The 23,262-nt window shown below is 29.4% G+C and overlaps 1 protein-coding gene across 1 annotated transcript in view; it reads right to left on the bottom strand.

Moving 5' to 3' along the window:
• Positions 1 to 201: 201 nt before the first annotated feature.
• LOC145848359 (very long-chain specific acyl-CoA dehydrogenase, mitochondrial-like) overlaps positions 202 to 23,262 on the bottom strand; it is a 30,006-nt gene continuing 6,945 nt past the window's right edge. Inside the window, exons 3-6 of the mRNA XM_082953872.1 lie at positions 14,247 to 14,468; positions 12,105 to 12,292; positions 8,681 to 8,852; positions 202 to 1,009 (exon numbers count right to left, since the gene is read on the bottom strand). Coding sequence (XP_082809998.1) covers positions 675 to 1,009; positions 8,681 to 8,852; positions 12,105 to 12,292; positions 14,247 to 14,468 — 917 coding nt within the window. The 3' untranslated portion in view covers positions 202 to 674. The remainder of the gene's footprint in view (positions 1,010 to 8,680; positions 8,853 to 12,104; positions 12,293 to 14,246; positions 14,469 to 23,262) is intronic.

Here is a 23,262-nt window from a genome sequence, read left to right on the forward strand (position 1 = left end):
CTTCTAAAGATGTTTATAAATAAATAATTTATAAAACTGATGTAAAAATTCAAACCAAATTTAGCTCTTATAGTAACGAGAATGATTTTAAAAGCTGTATTATTTAAGTCATTATCTAAGAAAAAATAAACAACTAAAAAAAAATAAAAACATGTTATAATACTCATGTTTTTATGTTTAGAGAAAAAAATATTCGCTACATTACAAAAATGTTTTAATAAAATCAAGAATTAAAAGTAAAAGGTCAAGTTAAAGTAAAGCGCTAATAGCAAAAAACCAAAAAAAAAAAAAGAATTGTAGTTTAAATTAGTAAACAGTCTTTTGATAAAATGAGTAGTAATAAAGGTTATGGATATGTTTTGGTTATGCAATCAAAAAGTTATAAAGAAAAAAGATAAAATTAAAGTTAGTTTTATTTCAAGTTTTGAAAAATTTACTAGTTGAGTTTTATCTATGTTTGTAAACAATACCTTTTAAAGTTTACTATTCAACTATATAAATTAAAACAGAAGTAAAATGTTTTCAAATAATTTGAACTTTGTTTAGAATTGTTTAGTTTTTAAGAATGATTAACTTGAATAAAAAGTAATATTTATTTTATAATGAACATATACTTAATATCTTTGTGAAGAAATTAGAAAATAAAAAGATTATTAATGTTTTATTTTAGCTTACTAAAACCCAAGAGGATGCACAGGGATAGGTTTTTGAGTTTGAATTAATGTATCAGAGAGCTGACCCATATCATTAACCCTATCACCAAACTGCGGACAAGAAAGAAGCTTTAAGTTTTCTTGAACTCTTTTGTGCGCTTCTTGGCACCAAATGTTACACATGCGGGCTTCGTTGGAAGCAGACTCAACGCTTCTATTGGCTGAGTCTGATGCTCGACTGACTACTGCTACCATGGCAAATATATCAATGCAGCAGTTGGCAAGCACTGTTTGATGAGATTGCATCCCTATAAACTTTTTCTGGTGCTTTAGTGCAAGATCTTCTACGGCAATGCCTGTAAAAAATAGTAATTTTAAACGAGGTAAGCCTTCCAAAGTACGTAAACAAATAAACCACTTTATTTACAAGGTTGCCAACTTTTTTAGCAAATTTTCCTATAGGTTTTTAAAAGTACACATTTTTGGGTCTATTTCAATTTAAAGTTAAGTTTAAGGTAAGAAACTATGTTGGATAGTATAAAAATATTGAAAAGGTACATAAAGCTACTTTAAATGTGCTTTTTTTTTTAATCTTGATAATGACCAAATTTTTTAATCTATATGATAGATTTTTGTATAAAATATAAATTATACTACTTAACATATTAAAAATTCAAGGTTTTCGTTCAAAATTTCTCAAATTCAAAGTTTTTCTAGGTTTTTTGGCAACTCTGTATTTAAGTTATAAGTGAAATATAATTATTATATTATGCATTAAAAAAATTAAGTTATATTAAATAAAAGAAAAGTACAGTATTGTAAAATTGAATAACTTCAAATAGAATAATTTGATAGATTCACAATAAAATAGCATAAAGCAATAAATTGATTATGAAATTTACATTTATAATTACTGAATATAAAAAAATTAAATTACTACAGTCTAGCAATTTCAAAGTAAAATCTAGCGTACGTTTAAAAAAATGATTTCGGCGCTACCTACATACTTTGGTTAAAAGACAATTCAAATTCTTAAAAAAAAAGGTCCACAACTTAAGAAGTAATATATATATATATATATAAAATTAAAATACACAAAATAAACTTTTGCTTGGGACAGCTGTTTCTGCGTTCAATACGCGTCTTCAGCCAAGTTTTATTCAATGAAATGCAAACTTGTAAGTACAGCAATAAAATTATACAAAATTAGGTATTACGTAATAATATATAATTGATTTTAGACAAAATTATTAACATAGTTTTTAGATAAATTGTTTACGATAATGTATGCAGCCAGTTTGTAATTCGTTTCTTTTGTTTAGAGATTCTGATTTATTAACTTTTAAAATTTCGATTTTTTCCGCATTACACAATTTACATACATTTTTTAAACTATATTTATTTTTCGTTCTTGTTAATATTTCCCACTGAATTTTAAAATTAACTTCGTTATTTTTTAGTTTCCAAATGTACTGCGATAAAGTTGTCGTGTTTTTATGTTTTTCGTGTTTAAAGCTGTACTTGTGCTTTGTGTAGCGATTCTTGAACGATAGTCCAGTCGAGCCAACATAAAACTTGGTCTGGTTTTCAGATATGACTGTCGCTTTATATATAATATTTTCCATTAAGCAACTTCCATTTACCGGGCATTCTTGTTTTTTGCAGTCACACATTTGCCTCTCTTTGTCCTGCGTGTCTAATATCTTTCGATTATGTGCCATTATAAGTTGTTTCATGTTTGGCATGCAGGAGTAGGACACTTTTATGGATAGTTTTCAGTAAAGTTATTGTCCACAATCTCTAGGAAGCGCTTCCTAACCCGTGTTGCCACACTTTTGCAGAATGGAGCGTTGAAATATAAAATATTTCTTCTCCTTCTTTCCTTGTTCTTACCCTTCTCGCTTTTGTGGCTATAGGCTAACTCGTGATCGTACCCACTTTCTCTTATAGCTTCCTGGTATTGTTGGGTTGTTTCCTTAAAAATGCTTTGACTGCTAGAAATCTTCTGGAGGCGGTTATTCACTGCCACCGGTATGTGTTTTAACACATGCTCTGGATGGTTTGACTTGCTATTCACATAAACCGTATGCGCATTTGGTTTTCTATACGGCTTTTAAAATAAAGCAAAAAACAAAACACACAAATGAAAGTTAAAAAAATTAGCATAAATGGATTATGACGTAATTTTGAAACTATAAAAAATCATGCAAAACGATTAAACTTGTTTTTGAAGCTGATGAGTGCATAAGCACGAAACTCGAGTCCTTTAAGTTTTACATTTTGAAATAAACCTTTTTATTAATGAAGTCCTTAAGGTGAGCTCAGTGTGAAAGATTTGATTTATCAAGCTAAAAAACTTAATTCTATACATATATATATATATATATTATAATGTGTATATGGAAACTAAAAAACAATAAAATTAATTTCAAAATTCACTTGGAAATATTAACAAGAACAAAAAACAAATACAGTTTAAAAAATGGATGCAAATTATGTGATGCGGAAAAAATCAAAATTTTAAATGTGAAAAAATCAGAATCGCTAAACAAAAGAAACGAATTACAAACTGGTTGTATACATTACAGAAAAATTTTCATTAAAAATTATGTTAATAATTTTGTCTAAATCAACTAACTCTTCTATTACTACGTAATACCTAGTTTTGTATAATTTCATTTCTGTATATACAAGTTTGCTTTACATTGAATAAAACACTTGGCTGAAGACGCGTATTAACGCAGAAACAGCTCTCCCAAGCAAAAGTTTATTTTGTGTATTTTAATTATATATATATATTAAAGGTTTTATAAAAAGTTCTGATCGATATGTTCTGATAAAAAGTTCTGAAATGATAAGTTTAAATTATAGTTTTTATATAATTAGATAAATATATTTATATATATAGAATTAAGTTATTTAACTTAATAAATTAAATTTTTCACACTGAGCCCACCTTGAGGGCTTTATTAATAAAAAGGTTTATTTAATGATGCAAAACTCAAAGGACTCGAGTTTCGTGACTATTCACTCATCAGCTTCAAAACAAGTTAAAAATAAAGCACAAAACAAAATCACCAATGAAAGTAAAAAATTTTTTGCATAAATAGATTATGACGTAATTTTGAAACTATCAAAAATCTTGCAAAACGGCTTGTGCAAAAATTAGCAAAAATTCATATAACTTCAGTGAGTAACTATATATTAGGACAGATAATTGAAAGAGATAAAGATAAACTTAAGATGCAAATTGAAATTTAGGTTATTTTAGAATGAAATTAAAACTTGTTGAACTTTAAAAGCGACTTTTTTATATGTCTACAAGATGATACAAACTCGCTTCTTTTGTTTAAACATCTCTTGCCTTTCAGTGCATATACAACGGCTGATGCTTCTTTGAGACACAGCCTACATATTGGGCTATTGCCGTCGGCTATAGGCTGTGCTCTTTTTATAACTTCCCAGGATATTTCGTAGTCAATGCCGCTGCGCTTTAAGCCACAAACATACTCCGAAGGTTCAGTGTCATTTTCATATATGCCGCCTTTAAAATATTTTAAGATTTTTTATGATTGGCATACCTGAGTCTAAACTGAGTCGAGCACAAGCCAACATAGAACCTCGTCTCAACGCCAGAGTTAACTGTGGCCTTGTAGACGATGTTCTCTGAACGGCAATTACCCCCTTTCAAATTATATTTACAGCTACCAGCGCAGCCGCATTGACTTTGGATTCCTGAGTTTTGATTTAAAATTTTTTGGTTGTGTGCCTTAATGATATTCTCTAAGTTTGCCGTACACGAATAACTTATTCGCGTATTATGTTTGTTGAAAATTTTTGTTAGCGGATAATTGTTTATTAAAGTGTTTTTTGACTAGATTTATAAATTTTCTTCCAATATTAGTTTTTACAGAATTGCTATCTGGTACAACCCTCCTTTTAGCAATTCTGTAAAAACTAATATTGGAAGAAAATTTATAAATCTAGTCAAAAAAGACTTTAATAAACAAAATCCGCTAACAAAAATTTTCAAAAAACATAATATGCGAATAAGTTATTCGTGTACGGCAAATTTAGAGAATATCATTAAGGCACACAACCAAAAAATTTTAAATCAAAACTCAGGAATTCAAAGTCAATGCGGCTGCGCTGGTAGCTGTAAATATAATTTGAAAGGGGGTAATTGCCGTTCAGAGAAAATCGTCTACAAGGCCACAGTTAACTCTGGCGTTGAGACGAGGTTCTATGTCGGCTTGTGCTCGACTCAGTTTAGATTCAGGTATGCCAATCATAAAAAATCTTTTAAAGGCGGCATATATGAAAATGACACTGAACTTTCGAAGTATGTTTGTGGCTTAAAGCGCAGCGGCATTGACTACGAAATATCCTGGGAAGTTATAAAAAGAGCACAGCCTATAGCCCAATATGTAGGCTGTGTCTCAAAGAAGCATCAGCCGTTGTATATGCACTGAAAGGCAAGAGATGTTTAAACAAAAGAAGCGAGTTTGTATCGTCTTGTAGACATATAAAAAAGTCGCTTTTAAAGTTTAACAAGTTTTAATTTCATCTTAAAATAACCTAAATTTCAATTTGCATCTTAATTTTATCTTTATCTCTTTCAATTATCTGTCCTAATATATAGTTACTCACTGAAGTTATATGAATTTTTGCTAGTTTATTGTCTGTTGGTAGATTAATTTTTGCACAAGCCGTTTTGCATGATTTTTGATAGTTTCAAAATTACGTCATAATCTATTTATGCAAAAAATTTTTTACTTTCATTCGTGATTTTGTCTTGTGCTTTATTTTAAACTTGTTTTGAAGCTGATGAGTGCATAGTCACGAAACTCGAGTCCTTTGAGTTTTGCATCTTTAAATAAACTTTTTTATTAATAAAGCCCTTAAGGTGGGCTCAGTGTGAAAAATTTAATTTATTAAGTTAAAAAACTTAATATATATATATATAATTTATTGAAATGACGATTTTAAAAATGCTAGAATATATATTTCATTAAGACAAAAAAGATTGTCTCTAATCTTCAGCCAGTTCAAATTTAAAATATAAAGGACTTTGGTAAACAAAGATGCAAAAGTTTACAAAAAAACAAAAACAATATGACGTAAGAATTGAACATTTTAGATTAGAAATATTCAGCACAAAAATCGATCTACCATCTAATTAATCAAACAACTAAAATTGACGAAAACAACAGTTAATTGACAAAGTGCTTTATATTTTAAATTTGAACTGGCTGAAGATTAGAGACAATCTTTTTTGTCTTTATAAAACATATGTTCCAGCATTTTTAAAATCGTCATTTCAATAAATTATTAAAAAGCCCTTCAAGTGGGCTCAGTAGAAGGTGTTCAAGTTTGAATATTAACCTTATTACATATATATAATAACATATATATATACAGAAATAAGTTGATTAACTTGATAAGTTAAATTTTTCAACACAGAGCCCACCTTAATGGCTTTTTTAATAAAAAAGTTCATTACAAGATGTAAAAACTTGCAGAACTCAAGTTTCGTACCTACGAACTCATCAACTGCAAAATAAGTTCAAAATAAAGCACAAAACAAAACACTCAAATAAAAATTTTAAAATAAATATATTATGACGTAATTTTAAAACAGTTAAAAATCATGCATAATGGCTTGAGCAAAAATTAACTTATTAATCGATAATAAACTGACAAAAATTCATAAAACTCCAGTGAGTGACTACAAATTTGAACAGAAAATTGAAATTTATATTAATATAACGTGATGTTAAAACTTATTAAACTTCAAAAACGATTTTTTTGTCTACCAGGGTTGCCACAGATCAAGCTGAAAAAAATTTCCTGACTTTTTACTAAAACTTTCCGGACTTTTTGAAAACAAACTCTAAATTAAAACTTATTCTAAAATACATAATCAAAAACTTGAAACTATATATAGCTTTCAATCTGATATTTATACAGGTTAAAACAACAGTTTTTTTGCTGAATTTAATCATCTAAATTTCATTACATCACTTAAACTATCTGTATGATTGATGTATTTGTAATAAATAGCTTTATCAGTAAAATACTTGTATTTTCTAACTTATAAACACATGAAGGTGTCCTTGCCACATATCATCAATATTAAAAAGCATACAAAAACTGCTTGTTCAAGTAGGGTAGTTGTTCAATATGTTAATAGAAAATTTTTGCAGTTTTATTAAGGAAATTTTATTAGTTTTCATTAGATGAAGGCATTAGAAATCAGGTAATTTTGTATATTTCTAAAAAAATTTTGCAATTTTAGTCTGACTTTGTAGGATTTTAAATTAAATGTTTACCATTTGAAGGTTTGGAAAATGTGGAATTTATTTTGTAAATTTGAGCTGACAAAACCTAAAGTTATTTCAAATTTTCCTGACTTTTGTCATTTTTTAGTTCATCCTGACTTTTCTTGACCTTGTGGCAACCCTGGTCTACAAGATGATACAAACTCGCTTCTTTTGTTTAGGCAGGTGTTATCTTTCAAAGCATATACAACGGCTGTTGCTTCTTGAGACACACCCTACATATCGGGCTATTGCCGTCAGCTATAGGCTGTGCTCTTTTTTTAACTTCCCAGGATATTTTAAAGTCAATGCCGCTGCGCTTTAAGCCACAAACATACTTTGAAAGCTCAGTGTCATTTTCATGTATGCCGCCTTTAAAAGATTTTTTATGATTGCCATACCTGAATCTGAACTGAGTCGAGCACAAGCCGATGTAGAACCTCGACTGAACGCCAGAGTTAACCGTGGCCCTGTAAACGATGTTCTCCGAAAGGTAATTGCCCCCTTTCAATGCATTTAATCAGCTACCAGCGCAACCACATTGATCCCAATTCCTGAGTTTTGATTTAGAATTTTTTGGTTGTGTGCCTTAATGATATTCTCTAAATTTGCCGTGCACAAATAGCTTATTCGCATGTTATGTTTGTATTCGTGCACGGCAAATTTAGAGAAAATCATTAATGCACAGAACAAAAAAATCTTAAATTACAACTCAGAAATTCGGAGTCAATGTGGTTGCGCTGGTAGCTGTAAATATGCTTTGAAAGGGGGCAATTACCTTTCGGAGAACATCGTTTACAGGGCCAAAGTTAACTCTGGCGTTCAGACGAGGCTCTACATCGGTTTGTGCTCGACTCAGTTCAGATTCAGGTATGGCAATCATAAGAAATCTTTCAAATGCGGCATATATGAAAATGACACTGAGCTTTCAAAGTATGTTTGTGGCTTAAAGCGAGTAATCTTTTTAAGTCTTTTAGTTAAAAACCTCAAGTTCTTAAATAACATTCTTTAAACAACCTAAAAAATTTAAAGTTTAAAAATTTTAAAAATATTAAAATAATATACTAAAAAAAAAAAGAGATTGTTAGAAATATTTAAATATAAGTGTTAAGACTAACAGTAAAAACTTGAAAAAGATTAGCTTTAAAAATTAAGGAGTAAACATACTTTAACTAAAATATTCTTTCTAGCTTTTTACTAGGATCCTATTTAATTGAACCAATTTACCTCAAAAAATACTTTGAATTTTTAAGCTGGTAAAAAGGTTTGATAGTTAAAATAACAGCCTACAAAATAAGACCAACATTTAAAAAACAAGGTTGACCGCTATTAGACTCAAGAAATTGTATCAGAGAAGTAAATAAAACAAGGTTCATTTTAACTATCTAAAAGAGTTTTACAAATAAATTTTAAACTAACGTGTTAATGGCAAAGCTTTTATTAAACATTTTATTTGAAGAAGATTTGTTAATCAACTGAGGATCTCGTTTTAATTTATGTAAAACGAATGAAACATTGTTTTGGCAATAAAATTTAAAAACTTGAAGTAACACTGTTAATAAGACTAATTATTAATAGCTGAATATAAATACATTATCATATTTATAAACTATGTTCTTTTTTTTTGGAATTTAGTTAATTAATGTTTTTTAAACTCAAAAAATTTTTGACAAAAAAAATATTTGCAGTGGTGCTTGAATAACAAACCAAATTTATGGATAACTTCAGAAGCGAGTTTGGCAGAACTTTTGACACTACCATGAACATTGGATTCAAGCTGACTTGATGATGACAATCCAGCCCGCTTTGAAACATAATTTCCAGTAAATTTTAATAAGGTTGGTAAATTAGTAAGGGGAGACTTTATTGCTTTTGTTACCTGAAAACAAAAGAAAAATTTCAAGCAAAACTGAATTCAGTTTGTTACTGTTCTATTTATAATATAATAATCTATCATATACAACACGTATTCACCATTAATGAAAAAGTTTAGGCAAAAGTATACTACAAATAATGAATTGACCCTAAATTTATAACTGTGTACTAAAAAATAAGTTGTTAATATAAACATTAGCAAGTTTAAGATGTAATGAAATCTCATCATTCACATGTTCATTTTATTGTTCGAATGTCAAGTATTAATGACGAAACTACAATCGCCGGGAAGCCTCTTAGAATAGAACCTAAACTTATCTTGCTAAGAATGAACAATTCTCGCCAAGAAAATACCTTTGAAAATAATTTGTTCTTCATCATTAAAGTGCATGGTAAAAGGTCGGGATAATCTAACTTCAGATAGTTCATCAGACCTAATTAAATCATCGATTTTGAGCCGTCAAATTTCAAAAAATTACAGTATTTCATTTCAATAAATATCTATCCATTATCATTCAAGTACTCTTTTAATAGTTTTAAAGTAAATACCATTTTTATCAAATTAGTTAAATTGAGTAACTTATGTCTTTAAATAAAAGCTAATCAGTAAGTATTTGTAAGATATACTTTTTTCAAAGTTGTTTAAATTATTTTTTACTGATTATCTTTACTACGCATTTCGATTAAGGATTTATAACCTCAAGTTTTCAATATAGCAAATTGTTTATATAAAAATAAATTAGTAAATAAAAACTCTAAAATTTACAATTATTTTTTTTGATCTCAGAAATTACTTAATAAAATAAGTACCCAATAGATCTTTGTATATATTTTGATTAAATGAGTATAAAACATTACAAAAAAAAACATAAATAGGTAACAACATTTTATGGTAGGTAGCTTATAGTTATTAGAGTAACTAGTTTCTCTTATATGGTCAAATTAAAATTTTAATAAGTTTAATAACAATCTTAACTATTTAAGTAAAAATACTAGTACAAATTCAAACTAATATTTTTCTAAATTAACTATATCAAGTCTTGAGAAAGCGTACTAAATTTTTAGCACAAATTTTTTACGTGACAACGAAACTATGATTCTTCCGAACCAATAACTAGTGAGATAAATTAAATATAATGTGTTGATGTAATTTAATATTTTCAATTTCTATATAATATTTAACACAACTATTTTAACATTTTAAAACTTATGGTCTAACTCTAGCCGTTAATTTTCTTTTAAACACTTTATTATAGAACAAAAAAAAGATATGAAAATTTATTTTACACCAACTTAACAAATAAATCACTTATTTATTGATTATTTAAATTTCTAAACGCAATTGGTATCCACTTGAACACAACCACATTAAATAATTTACCTTCAGGTGCCAAAGGCTTTTTTAATTTTTTTTCCAGGTTTTATAAATTTCTTCAAGGTTTTTTTAAGAACATTTTTTTAGTCCACTTTTAATATTAAGTTAAATTAAAATAAAAAACTGTCCTAAATAATATAATATATGATAGATATTTTGTACACAATCGAAATTTGAAAACCTTACATTTAAAAATTAGAACTTTTTAAAACTCCAGGTTTTCCAAGGATTTTTTCAAAATTTTTGAAACTCTAGGTTTTTTAATGTTTCATTCTACCTAAATTGTAAAGTTCGAGATTTCTTGGCCACCCTGTTACCTTAATAAGTTAACAATAGGTAGAGAGAAAACTTATTTAAAATTTAAATACTGTTGCAATTTTGTACATATGTATTTCAAAATGCATGAAACAACTAAAATAATAAAAAATTCTCAAAAAACAAAACAAATTAATTGTAACAGACTATTTTAATGTTTACATTTAGGTCTATTTAAAAATAGATCAATAATACTAGGTATTAAAATATCATTGTAAAACCAACACTAGCTACTTAAATGATAATGATTTTCGAATATATAATAAACATGTTTAAGATTGAGCTGTCAGTACAGGAACTGAAAACGGGTAGTAGTCTAATATGCACGAAGACGCTTTTGCACGAAGGGACACTTTTGAACGGCGTCAATTTTGCAAGAGGGGTCACTTTTGCACAATGGGTCAATTTTGCACGGATTGAAAAAAAATACTTTTTTTTTAACTTTAATTTTTTTTATTTTTTTTTACCATCACTTTTACCCCTAACCCTCAGTTGGTAATTTTTTATTATTATTAATTTTCATTAGGTTTTTTTTATCACTGTTACCCCCAACCCCCGGTCGGAAACTTTTCTTTTTTTAGTTTGGTCTTTATATTTTTTATTTTTTTAAATATTTTTTTTTTCTTTTTGTTTTATGAATTTTTTTACTCTCGTGCAAAAAGTGTCTTCGTGCATATTTGACCCGTTCCCACTGAAAACATATACTCTTGATAATTCAATATTAATTTTATGAATTACTTTTTTTGTTTACATTATAATAAAAAATGCTTAAACATTTGCTTAGACATATATATAACTTTTTTTTAAGATGTAACGTTATAAGGCGTTAAATCCTGGAGATCCTGATAAGCTAAGCTTATCGGAATGTATACCACAGATGTTCTTGTGCTAAAACTTTATTTCAACTAACGGCGTTTCACTGCTCTCAAATAAATTTAAGAACAGATCTACGGAGTCTATAAAATGTTAACACACATTTTTTCTAATGTGTGTTAACATTTTATAGACTCCGTAGATCTGTTCTTAACTTTTTTTTATAAATTTATTTATAAAAAGCAGCAATAGAATATGTTTTTTTACTATAAAAGGAAAATGTCTGCTTCCTAACTTTTAAAAGTTTAAAACACTGGTACACTTTTATGAAAACACTGGTATAATAGATTTTTTTTTAATTAAACAACTTTATACTTAAATGTAATATTTGAGTTACTTTTTACCATAAAAATGATACAACAGGGTTTTTTGAATTTTTTTAGGTTTTCTGTATTTCTTCAAGGTTTTACAAGTACAAGTTGTTTTTGTCCATTTTTTGTACAATAAAAAAATTAAAGTATAAAACTGTCTTAGTAACATTGAAGTATTGAAAAGATACTGTAATGCTACTTAAAATGAGTTTTATAATGAATAAATTCTAGATTACCTACGAAAATTTTTTCTATATACTTTTTTAGCATTTAATCAAAATTTAATTATTTTACATGTAAAAATTGTTTAAAATTCCAGGTTTTATGGCAACCGAGAAACAAATATAACAGCTGTATTTAGTCATACAACAAAAAAACTTACATTAGCATTTGTTTTTCCATAGTATTGCACACCAGTGAGAGCTAAAAAGAACCTCAATATATCATTTGTTCCTTCAAATATACGGAAAATTCTAAGATCTCTCATGACTCTCTCAGCACCGCAATCCTTCATGTAACCCATTCCACCAAGAATTTGGATGCATTCATCCGCTACTGACCATGCAGCCTCTAAATGATTTAATATTTGTATATAATCTTTGAATAATGATTAACTTTCTCTAAACGTTTTATTTTTTTTACAAAAGACAAATACTTCTAATGTATCATTAGAATTTTACTAAAATTGTAAATTAATACCTAGTGAATTACTTTTTGACAATAACTAGAATAAAGTATATTCATTAAACTGTAAAAAAACAAGGATTAACAACTAAATAAAATTGAACAAAATAAACTTAGTTTATGTTACTTAAATGCAGTATAGCAGCTTAATTTCAACATATTTTATAAATAATTGTTTTACTAAGATTCTAAACAGTTTTTTGAATGATTCAAGAGGTCGTTTAAAGAACATTTATCATAAACTATTATTAATATGTAAAAGTTTTGTAAAAAATCTAACACATTTCGTTTTAAAGCTATATGTTAAATAATAACAAAACATTCTTATGTAATAAACATAATTATAGTCTAAGTCAGTTGTCTTCATTTTTAAGACCTTTGCACACTATTGTGAATATAAACTATTTTGATGTGAACAGAAAATTTTGGTAAGTTACACAAATATATATTTAAAAGAAGTTTGTATGTCTATGTATAACAGAAAAAGCTAATTATATCATAAATTATCAGTTCTTGACTTAAATTTATATACTAAGACACTCAAAACAGAAAAAATAACAATGTTTTTTTGTTTTGATTGTCTTAGTATATAAATTTAAGTATATAAATTTATATTTGTTATAGCTCAGTGTGCACAGTTTATGAAAAGTTTGAAGACTACTGGTCTAAGTAAATGTAATGTAAATCCTTTTATCTGAAGTTATATTGAAAAAAACTTCTGAAATTTTTCATAAACATTTTTATAAACCTTTAACAAAGAAAACTCTAAATATGATTAAAAACTTTTAAACTATACTAAACTTCCAACATAATTTTTGACATCTTGTTTAAATTTTTAGTTTGCTGATGAATTTCTTAAGAACTTGTTCACTTAATACAATTTAAAAGAAGTACAAGAGAGTTAATTTAAGAAGTTATAAAATAAGTAACCGCAAAATGAATAGAAAATAAACTAATCGGGTAGCTGTCAAATTTGTACGAGCGTACAAAATTGCACAAGGGGACAAAATTGCAAGAAGATACTTTTGCACATACACTTTTGCACAAGGGGATAAAATTGCACGAAGATACTTTTGCACGGGTCAATTTTTTTTTCTATCACTGTTACCCCTAACCCTTACCCTCGGTCGGTAAATTATTGTTTTTTACTATCACTGTTAACCCTAACCCTTACCCTCGGTCAGTAACTTTTTTATATATATTTGTTTAATAGTAATTTTTATTAGCTATTTTTTATATATTCTTTATTCTCGTGCAAAAATGTAACTCGTTCAAAACTTACCCTTGTGCAAAATTGTCTTCGTGCAATTTTGTTCCCTCGTACAAATTTAGCTTTGTGAAATTTTGTTCTCGTGCAATTTAGTCCCCTTGTGCAATTTAGTAACATCGTGCAATTTTGTCTTTAAGCAATTTAGACCCGTTCCCAAACTAATCATAGAAGTTAAATCTATAATAATTATGGCTTATGTATTGTAAATACACGTATTCATCTTTTTATCTTCTATTCTTTTTGCAGTACTAACTTTTTCAGAACTTAGGGGAGCTGCGTTAATTGGTAAACACAAAGAAACGTTTAAGTACTGTGAAAATTGTTGCTATTATTGTAATTAAAGAGTATTAATATTTTTTTAAAATAAAGTTAAAGAATTAAATACCAAAACTATAAAAAACCGTAACAAACTTATACTATAAACATACAACTAAGAATCTATAGAACTCTCAAAATTCAAATCTTTTTATGTTGAAAGGTTAGTTTAGTTTAAATGATATAAATGGATTTTACAGCTGGAAATTATGCAATTATTTTTACTGTTTTAAAAACTTTTTACTCTTAAAAAACCTGAGGCAAAAATTTTGCTTATGGCTGCTTCTAATTGGAAGTCATCATATCCAGCGTCCATACTTCCACATACAATGTACGCCATGGACTCAGTGACATAATGAAGGATAGACATCCTTGCAAGTTTTTCCTTGATTCCATTAAACTCATAAAGTTTCTTACCAAATTGGGTTCGGTTTGTTGCATGATCCGTAGCTTGAACTATCAAGCTTTTCATTGTACCTATAGTCAAGAAATTACTGAATTTACTTGTCTTATAATATAAAACTTACTTTTAAACTACAAAAAAAAGATAATGGAAATAATTTTCAGTTAAATAAAATTAAATAGAAAAGAAATTAAAAGCAATATACAAATTAAAGACCACCAAAAGTTTTTGCATATTTGTGAACTAATAAAATACAGATAACTTTGTTTTTAAATCTCATACTACCTAATTTTACAAAAAATGTTTTCTTACAAACTAGTTATCGTGCTTGTAACTATTTATCTGTTTAGATTTATGGTCAAGGCCATAGGGGTTTCCAAGATTTTTGTTCAGAAATCAAACATTAGCTGTTATTTGAAAGTTCAACGTTTATTTTAAAAAAATTTAGAACTTAAAAATTTTAATTAACCTTTCAGAAAAGTCAGTTAAGTAAAACGTTTTTTATACAAACGTATGGAGAAATAAGTCTTTTATTGACAATTTTCTTGTATTTTTGAAAAATTCACTAGGAGTTAATCTTCAACTTTACTTCTTCAGCAATTAAACTAAAAGTTTTAGAAATTTTTCTTGCATTTTAAGATAGATTTCCATTGTATAAACGAAAAAAGAAGTATTTCATGACAAAAAATAAAAAGAATCTTTTTTTTAATAAAAAAAAAGGTTAATAATAACTAAAAAATATCTACAATAACATCGGTTATTACTATGTTAATATTAAGGCCATAGGGGGGGGGGGGGGGGGGGTAGGCCATGTTTTTTACAAGTTGATCTTATTTTATAGAGTTTTTACTAAGCTTCAAGTTGCTTTTTACCGTTTTTAAAAATTCGAATTAGTTTTTGAGATATGACCGGCCAAAGTCGGGCCGCATAACAGGTTCCTTATGGGGAAGGAAAAACTAAAACGGCAAAAAAAGACTAATGCATTCAAAATCTATCTCCTCCTTCATTTTTTAAGCAATCTTCTTCAAACTTTCACAGTCTATTCTTTATACAATAACAAAAAAACGTTATTTGTAACTTTTAAAAATTTCAAGTAAAAATACCTTTTTTTTGAAAAAAAAAATTTTTTTTTGATAAAAAATCACTTTTTTTTTTAATTTTTGTCATAAAATTTTTATTTTTTTAAATTATTAAAATTCACAAATAACGTTTTTTTCTCATAATGTAAGGAACATTTCCTGAAAATTTGAAGAAGATTGCTTGAAAAATGAAGGAGAAGATAGATTTTAAAGCCCGTTTTTAAAAACTTGAGAAAAACGACTTTAAAGTTTTGGTAAACTTTATTTTTTCATATAAATATTTTTATATAACCGGTCATAAAAAAAAAGTTACTTGATATTTTTAAAATCTAAAAAAAGCATCTGAAAGATTATGAAATTTACTATAATATAAGTCTATATGTTATTTTTGGTCAAAAAATGGCTTCTACCCCCCCCCTATGGCCTTAAACTGAGAACGCTTGAGATAAATTGATTTAAAAGTGTAAAAATCTTTAACTTTATCTCATTAAAATCCAACATCAAATCTTTCATAAAGACTTTTTAGCTTTGAGTAAGCTTAGTTAAGGTTAAGGGTGTTACTTACAAATTTTTAAACATTAGTAATTTTTTAACTAAGGTACAGAGTTGCCAAAAATTTATGTACATTTCTTTCAGGTTTTTTCAAAACAAGTTTTTTGGTCCATTTTCAGTATAAATTTAACATAGTTAAAACAAACTGTTTTAAATAGTATAATATTATTAAAAAGATATTGTTAAGCAACTTTAAATGTGTTTTTATACACATCAAAATTTAATGAAACAATTTTTGTCTTCTTTATGATAGATTTTTTGTATATAATCAAAATTTTGTTACTTTACAGGTTAAAATAATTTAAAAGTCTAAGTTTTTTTTTAATTTTCCAAATTTAAGGTTTTACCAGGATTCTAGGTTTTTTGGCAACCCTGTAACTAGGGCTAAGAGTAAAAAAAAAATATTTAATTAGGCTCTTAAAATAACTTAAGTGGTATGATTGCATTTATAAAAAATGTTCATTATAAAGTGAAGCTTTACCTGTAAAAAAAATAAGCGCAGTTTTACCCATACAGGGTAAAGATTTTAACTTGATTTAAGTATTAAGTACTAAAATTAACTTTATATACCTTCAAGAAAATCAAAACAACTTTAGCTTATCAAAAGGTACATCAACACTTTCTTATAAACTAGACTTATTCTAAGAATTACTGATGAAAGTTCATATGAAACCAGAGGAGGTTGGCATGCCAACTTCCAAGGGTTTGTTTAGGAGGGTAGGAGGGTCAATGGTGGACTCATGGCTAAGAGGTCTTTGGCTCTGAATGCGAGCACTCTTAGCCCGAGTTTGAATCCTAGTGTCTGGAAGACACTCTGGGCTTGGACTGACCCGTGACATAGTTTAATTTTACTTTAATAAAAATTTTTTAATAATATAAAACTCAAAATAGTTGGGATAAATTTATATGCTAAAAACTTAATAGTAAACCAATTTGTAACAAAATATAAAAAACTTAAAATGAACAAAGTAGTTAAAATTAGACAAAAATTACAATAAAAACTCAGGTATGAAAAAAAATCAATAAAATTTTATAAACTGTTATAAAATTTTATACAATGTTAACAAAATTCAAGAAAATACTTAAATTTGTCTAAAAACAATTTAAGTATCTTGCTTATAAAAAAGTCAATAAAATTAGTCACTAGCACTCAGGAAAAGGTGATTCTGCTGGAAGACAATAAACTTCACTCCAATTCTTTCCTCAGAACTCAGACTCCTCACTCTAACAATGTCCAAGCTTACAATACTCCTTTACTTGACTGAAGACTATTGTTATAGCAACAATTTCAAATTTAGCTTTCCGAACAACAAAGTGTTTCCAATTAAAAAATAGAAAATTGGAATAAAATAACGTATCGTTACATTACTTTTCCTCTCTTTTTTTTTTTATTTTATTTTTTTTTTTTTTTTTTAACATGCACCTATCTAATGAAGTATTGTTCTCAAAACAGTAAAACATATAAAAACACGCTAGTAAAGATGTGCAGTAACATCCCGCTTTCCTTCCTCACTCTCTTTAAGGAAAGAAAAGAATACATAGGTAACAAAAAACAAAATATGTATAAATAACGTCATACTAAGATTATCGACAAAATAAATAAACCAAAATAACAATCATGGCGACAAAACCCATAAAATCAAATACAGTTACACATAACATTACGGTCATGTAAAATGTCAAACTTCTGAACATAAATCAATAAATTCCATAGAACAGCAATTAATAAAGTTTTCATTTTTTTTGTTGTGTTTTAGGGAATTTTTTCAATGTTTACAGTTGTTGTTAAATTTGCTTGGTTACTGTAAGTTACACAAGCAAGATTTCATTATTTATTTAAACTTCCCAACACAATAAAAGCAAACAAAAAATTAGTTTTTTTATAAAATAAAATGTTAGAATAAATCTCTATTTTTGATATGTTTTTTTTTTGTGTGTTAATAAAATAATCTTAAAGCCAAAATTTAAGATTTTGTTTCAAAAATTGTCATAAATTTAACAAGCAATAATTGTATTTAATAGTTCAACTTAGATACAAAAAAGTAAGAATAAATAAAATAAAAGTAAAAAAATCTTATTATCTTGTTATAAGTTAGTTTATATTTAGATAAACAAATCAACTCAAAAACAAAGCACATTTAAAACACAGAAATTTTTTATCCCAAATTACGTATAACTTGTTTAAAATTTTTTAAAATAATTATACGGATAAAATAGCTCAACAAGAAATATTAATAATTTTGGATATAAAATAAAAAAAAATAATTGTTACAGTCCAAACCCAAAATAATCCACCATACCATTGACCATGTCCTACTCCTCTGAACTATGGGTCTCTGCATAATTAACTGGCCCATGTGGTCTTATATTATAACTATTAATACCTTCCAATTCATCAGTAAGATTTAACGGACCAACATAAGCTTTAGTATTTCCAATTGATACTTTCACAACTTGAGAATTTTTTATTATGTACAAAGAATGTTCTGTTGATTTATTTCTTACCACTTTGTATGGTCCTTCATACAACTTATCTAATTTCTTTCTGCTATTCTTTTTCAACCAAACATATCTACAATTAAAAAGGCCTGGCTGATAGAAAGGTGCATCATTTTTAGTTTTTCTGAACTTGCGGCTGATATCTGCCATGGAATTTACAAAGACCGCACATTCAATAGGAGATGGTCTGGTGATTTGATGAATTTCATCAACTTCATCAAAAAGAAGTCGGCCACTTAAATTTAAAGAGCATCCAAATGCATACTGGGCCGGGGTGTAAGGGGAACCTTCAATAAGTGAGTTGTTAATGGTGCAAGTAATTAATGGGAGGTGAAGAGCCCAATTTGTTTTTTCTTCAAGTGAACGAAAAGCCACATTGATTGTTCTATTCTGTCTTTCAACATAACCATTTGTCTGAGGCGTTCTTGAAGAGGTAAACCTTTGCTCAATTCCCAATTGTTTACACGCCTCTTGCAATAAAAAATTTTTAAATTCTTTACCGTTATCTGAAAGAACAACCTGAGGTACTCCATAATGCCCTACCCAGTTTTGTATAAAGGCATCCCTAACAGTTATTGCTGTTTTATCTGGTATGGGAGCTGTTACCAATAACCCAGTTGCTCTATCTTTTATCATTAGAACATATTGATAGTCAACTGACTTATCCAATGGGCCTATAAGGTCTAAATGTAAAAATTGGAAACGTTGCGTGTTATTGGGAAAAAAACCTATGTTTGGCCTGTTATGTCTAGAAACTTTTGTCTGCTGACACGTGGCGCAGTTATTAACCTAGTGACTGATGTCATTCCTTAATTTAGGCCACCAGAAAGTTCTTGCTATGGCTTCTATGGACTTCTCAATACCCAAGTGAAGCCTGTTATGGGCTGCGTTGTACGCAGTCAGACGCAACGACTCAGGCAATATGACACGTTTAATTCCATCTTCTATAAAGAAAGCCATGTTTTCGTTTGTTGTGAACTGGACTTCTTTCTTTAAGAGGCGTGCTTGGTCAATAAGGCCTGGCTCCCTCCTTTGGAAAATTGCAATTGCCTCCCTATCCAAAGTTTTAGGGCTAACAGATTCTACATCTGAGCTTGAAATATCCAAATCATAAACTTCTGGAGTTATTAATTGCTCACTGTTATCAAAATCATCTATGTCCAGCTCACTGTCACTAGTATCAGACTCCGAACTACACAAGTAATCCGGATCCTCTTGGTGTGCTCTAACATGCATGGCTGTAATCTGAGGCGGCCTGCTTAGAGCATCTGCAACTGTGTTGTTGGATCCGGCTATGTGTGCTACTTCTGGATCAAACTCTTTTATCAGCATGATGTACCGTTGTTCCATAGGTGACTGATCTTTTAGATTATTGTTAATGGCCCCAACCAATGCCTTGTTATCTGTCCTTATCAACAACCTCCTGCCAAGAATTCTATATTGAAAGTGTTTCAAGCTTAAATAAAGGGCACGAAGTTCCTTATAAAAAGTTGACCTAACAGTCTTAAGTGGTGGCAATTTCTTTGAAAAAAATGCCAAAGGACGCATCTCCCCATTCTTGCCTTCCTGCTCGAGGACTGCGCCAACATGGGTATCAGATGCATCTGAAAATAGCATTAGTGGTTTGTTATGATCTTCATAAGACAAGGTAGTCGTATGTGCTAAAATAGCCTTTGTGTTTTTAAAGGCTTGAATATGCCTATCATTAAGGTTAATTTTAGCACGATTAGTAGATTTTGGACCTCCAGATAACTCATTGAGAGGTGCAGTTATTTCAGCAATCTTTGGAACAAAACGATGATAGTAATTCGCAAGACCTAAAAAACGTTTTAGGTCTCTTCGTGTGGTGGGAATAGGGTATTCCCGAATAGCCTCAACCTTTGAGTCTAAGACATTAAGTCCTTCAATGCTAACAGAATGACCAAAAAATCTAGTTTTGTTTTAGCAAGATTGCTTTTGTTTGTATTTAGATATAATCCATTGTCAGACAATATCTTAAAAACTGTCTTCAAATGAGAGATATGATCTTCCTCAGTTTTGGAAAAAATCAATATGTAATCCAGATAAATAAATGTAAAAGTTTGACAAGAAATAAAAATACTTTCCATCATCTGCTGAAATCTGGTAGGGGCATTTTTCAAGCCAAACGTGCAACGTTTTGGAATGAAAACTCCTTTATGCGTGATTATTGCAGCATACTTTTGAGAACTTATTTCTATTGGCAAGCTGTAATAAGCTTCTTTTAGATCCAGGGTAGAGAAAACACATGTACCTCCTGGAATGATTTCAGACAGTTCGTCTATACGAGGTAGCGGATAAGATAAAGGACGTGTATGTGAATTTAGAATAGTGTAGTCAATGCAGACACGATAAGTCTTATCTTTCTTGGGTACACAAGTAACTGGAGAAGCACATGTATCCCCACTACCCCGGACTACAGCACCTCTCTCTAATAGATCAAAGAAATGATCTTTAATTACTTCTCTTGTACCACCGCATCTCCTGGCCTTGGTCATTTTAGGACAATAATTATCGACTATTATCTCTAGGGAATGATTGTGCTTTGGTGGTACAGTATAGTCAGGTTTCTTAGTAATTTCTGGAAATTTAGCAAGTAAGGCCTTACATCTTTCTTCTAAAGAATTTTTGCCTGAGTTTATCAGTTCGACACTGTTGATTGATGCAACTACAGGGCTGGGAAAGTCTGAAGCCACAAGGAGTTTTGTCTTCCGGCCTGAAATTGCTGAGCGTAATTGTGACTTGGCTGGCAGTATTTCTAATTCATTCGCTTTTAGAAAATCAAGTCCAATGATACCATAACCCCTTGACTCTGGAGTTATCCAAAAGGTATGTGTGAAATTACCTAGTTCACTAACATTAACTTCTATATCTGCACTCCCAACTGGGTGAATTACTGAGTCGCCTATTCCTTGGATACTTTTGCTATTAGGGAGAAAATATTTGTTAATACCATTAGTTAAAGATTTTGGTAAAAGTGATATCTCACTTCCAGAATCGATTAAAAATAACACATTTGTATTCAAATCTGAAACAAACTGAAGATTTTGTGGCAAATTATTAGGGTCAACAAAAGAGTTTTTGACCAATTTGAAAGTCCAGCGCAATGGACGTTCGGGAGACTGTTTAACAGTCTCTGTAAGAGGACTTTTAATCCCGCCATCTGATCCTCTCACTGCGACGAAGACGGGAAGTCGTTTTTTTGTTGGACGTTGAGTTCTGATACCTGCCATTTCACACGTCCCCGGGGCAGCGCATTCATAGGCGTTATTCCCAAACTTTCTATGTCTGTGACAGAGAGTACTTGAAGTCCCGTTGTTGCCTGTATTGTTGTGATTGCTATTATTTTGTCTGCCTTGATACCCATTGACAACAGGGGTATTGTTTTGGTGTGTCCGACCCTGGAAATTATCTCTAGGGTGGCCAATGACTCTAGTATCAGGAATAAAATTACAATCTTGATGGCCAAAATTGTTGTTTGCATTATTTTGGTAGCCAGAGTTTCGGTCTATATGTCTATAGCTATTCATGTGATAGTTAGATTTACTCTTCCTTTGACTTGGTCTATTAACATTGTAATTAATATTCCTTGAAGCCTCTATACTACGTTGGTGATTGGCATCACAAATATCCCTGCAACGACGCTTAAAATTTTCTATATCTAAGCTTAAAACTTCTCTCATTTTACCTTTTAAGTGTTCAGGAGCTAGGTGAATGTATAAAAACTTTCTTAAAGTGTTAGAGTCTTTCATTCCTGCCTCCCACTTCGTGACTTCTAGTTCCAAAGCTTGGCCGTTTAGATTGTTGAAATCAGGTCTAGGCAGAAGAACTCTACCAAGCTGACCATCCCTATTTGACAAGTAATCAATAAGACTCTTGTAACAACGTCTCCCATACTCGACAGTAGTGTAGAAATTTCTTATATCTTTATGTGGCCAGACTGAAGTCAAAATTTGGTAGCGCAATTGAGAGTCAAAAATTTCAAGACTTCGGCACATATCTTCAAAATAGCTTATTTCATCTCTAGGGTTAGCGGTAATATCTATCTTAATAATAGATTTAAGTTCAGAGATCCTATTGCTTAAATTGAATCCCCTATAACCACCCCCTGGCAAGTTAAAGTCAACAATGTTATTGAAATTTGAGTCAGGCTTGGAAGTTGTCCTCATTGAGTTATTATCAATATGATTATATTCACCCCTGGCATTCACTAACCCATTGATTATTTTAGTTCTACTAGGACAGGTCTGCTGTAGAGGATCTCTGCAACTGGCTTGCATGTCAAGCTCAAGGTCATGTGCTTCTTTGTTTATTGACAACAAAGTTTGTTTTCTTTTTTGTAACTTTAACTCTTTGAGACGTTTAGCTTGACGCTCAATTTCTAACTCAACCATCTGTAATTCTTGCTCAGTTGTTGCAGATGCTAAGTTGTCTGAGTTTATGGCTTGACTAATGTCTCGTACCTCACTGGACACTTGGTAGGGTAAACAGACCTTAGTACCTAAGTGGGTAGAATTAGTTGTGTTGTGATACCCACCTATATTATGTATGCTTGAATTAACCTTGATGTCAGGCTGAAACTGGCCCACTATGGCTTTTTGACTGTAATTTTGATTGTGATTTATTTTAGTATTACTATTAATGGTATATGGTATATAATCATTATGGGTATCATGCATAAAGCTAGCCATGGTATGATCTGTGTGAAAATGTTGAGGGT

The sequence above is a fragment of the Thalia democratica genome, chromosome 1, assembly GCF_965202585.1.
Source record: "Thalia democratica chromosome 1, ktThaDemo2.hap1.1, whole genome shotgun sequence".
NCBI classification, from domain to species: domain Eukaryota; kingdom Metazoa; phylum Chordata; class Thaliacea; order Salpida; family Salpidae; genus Thalia; species Thalia democratica.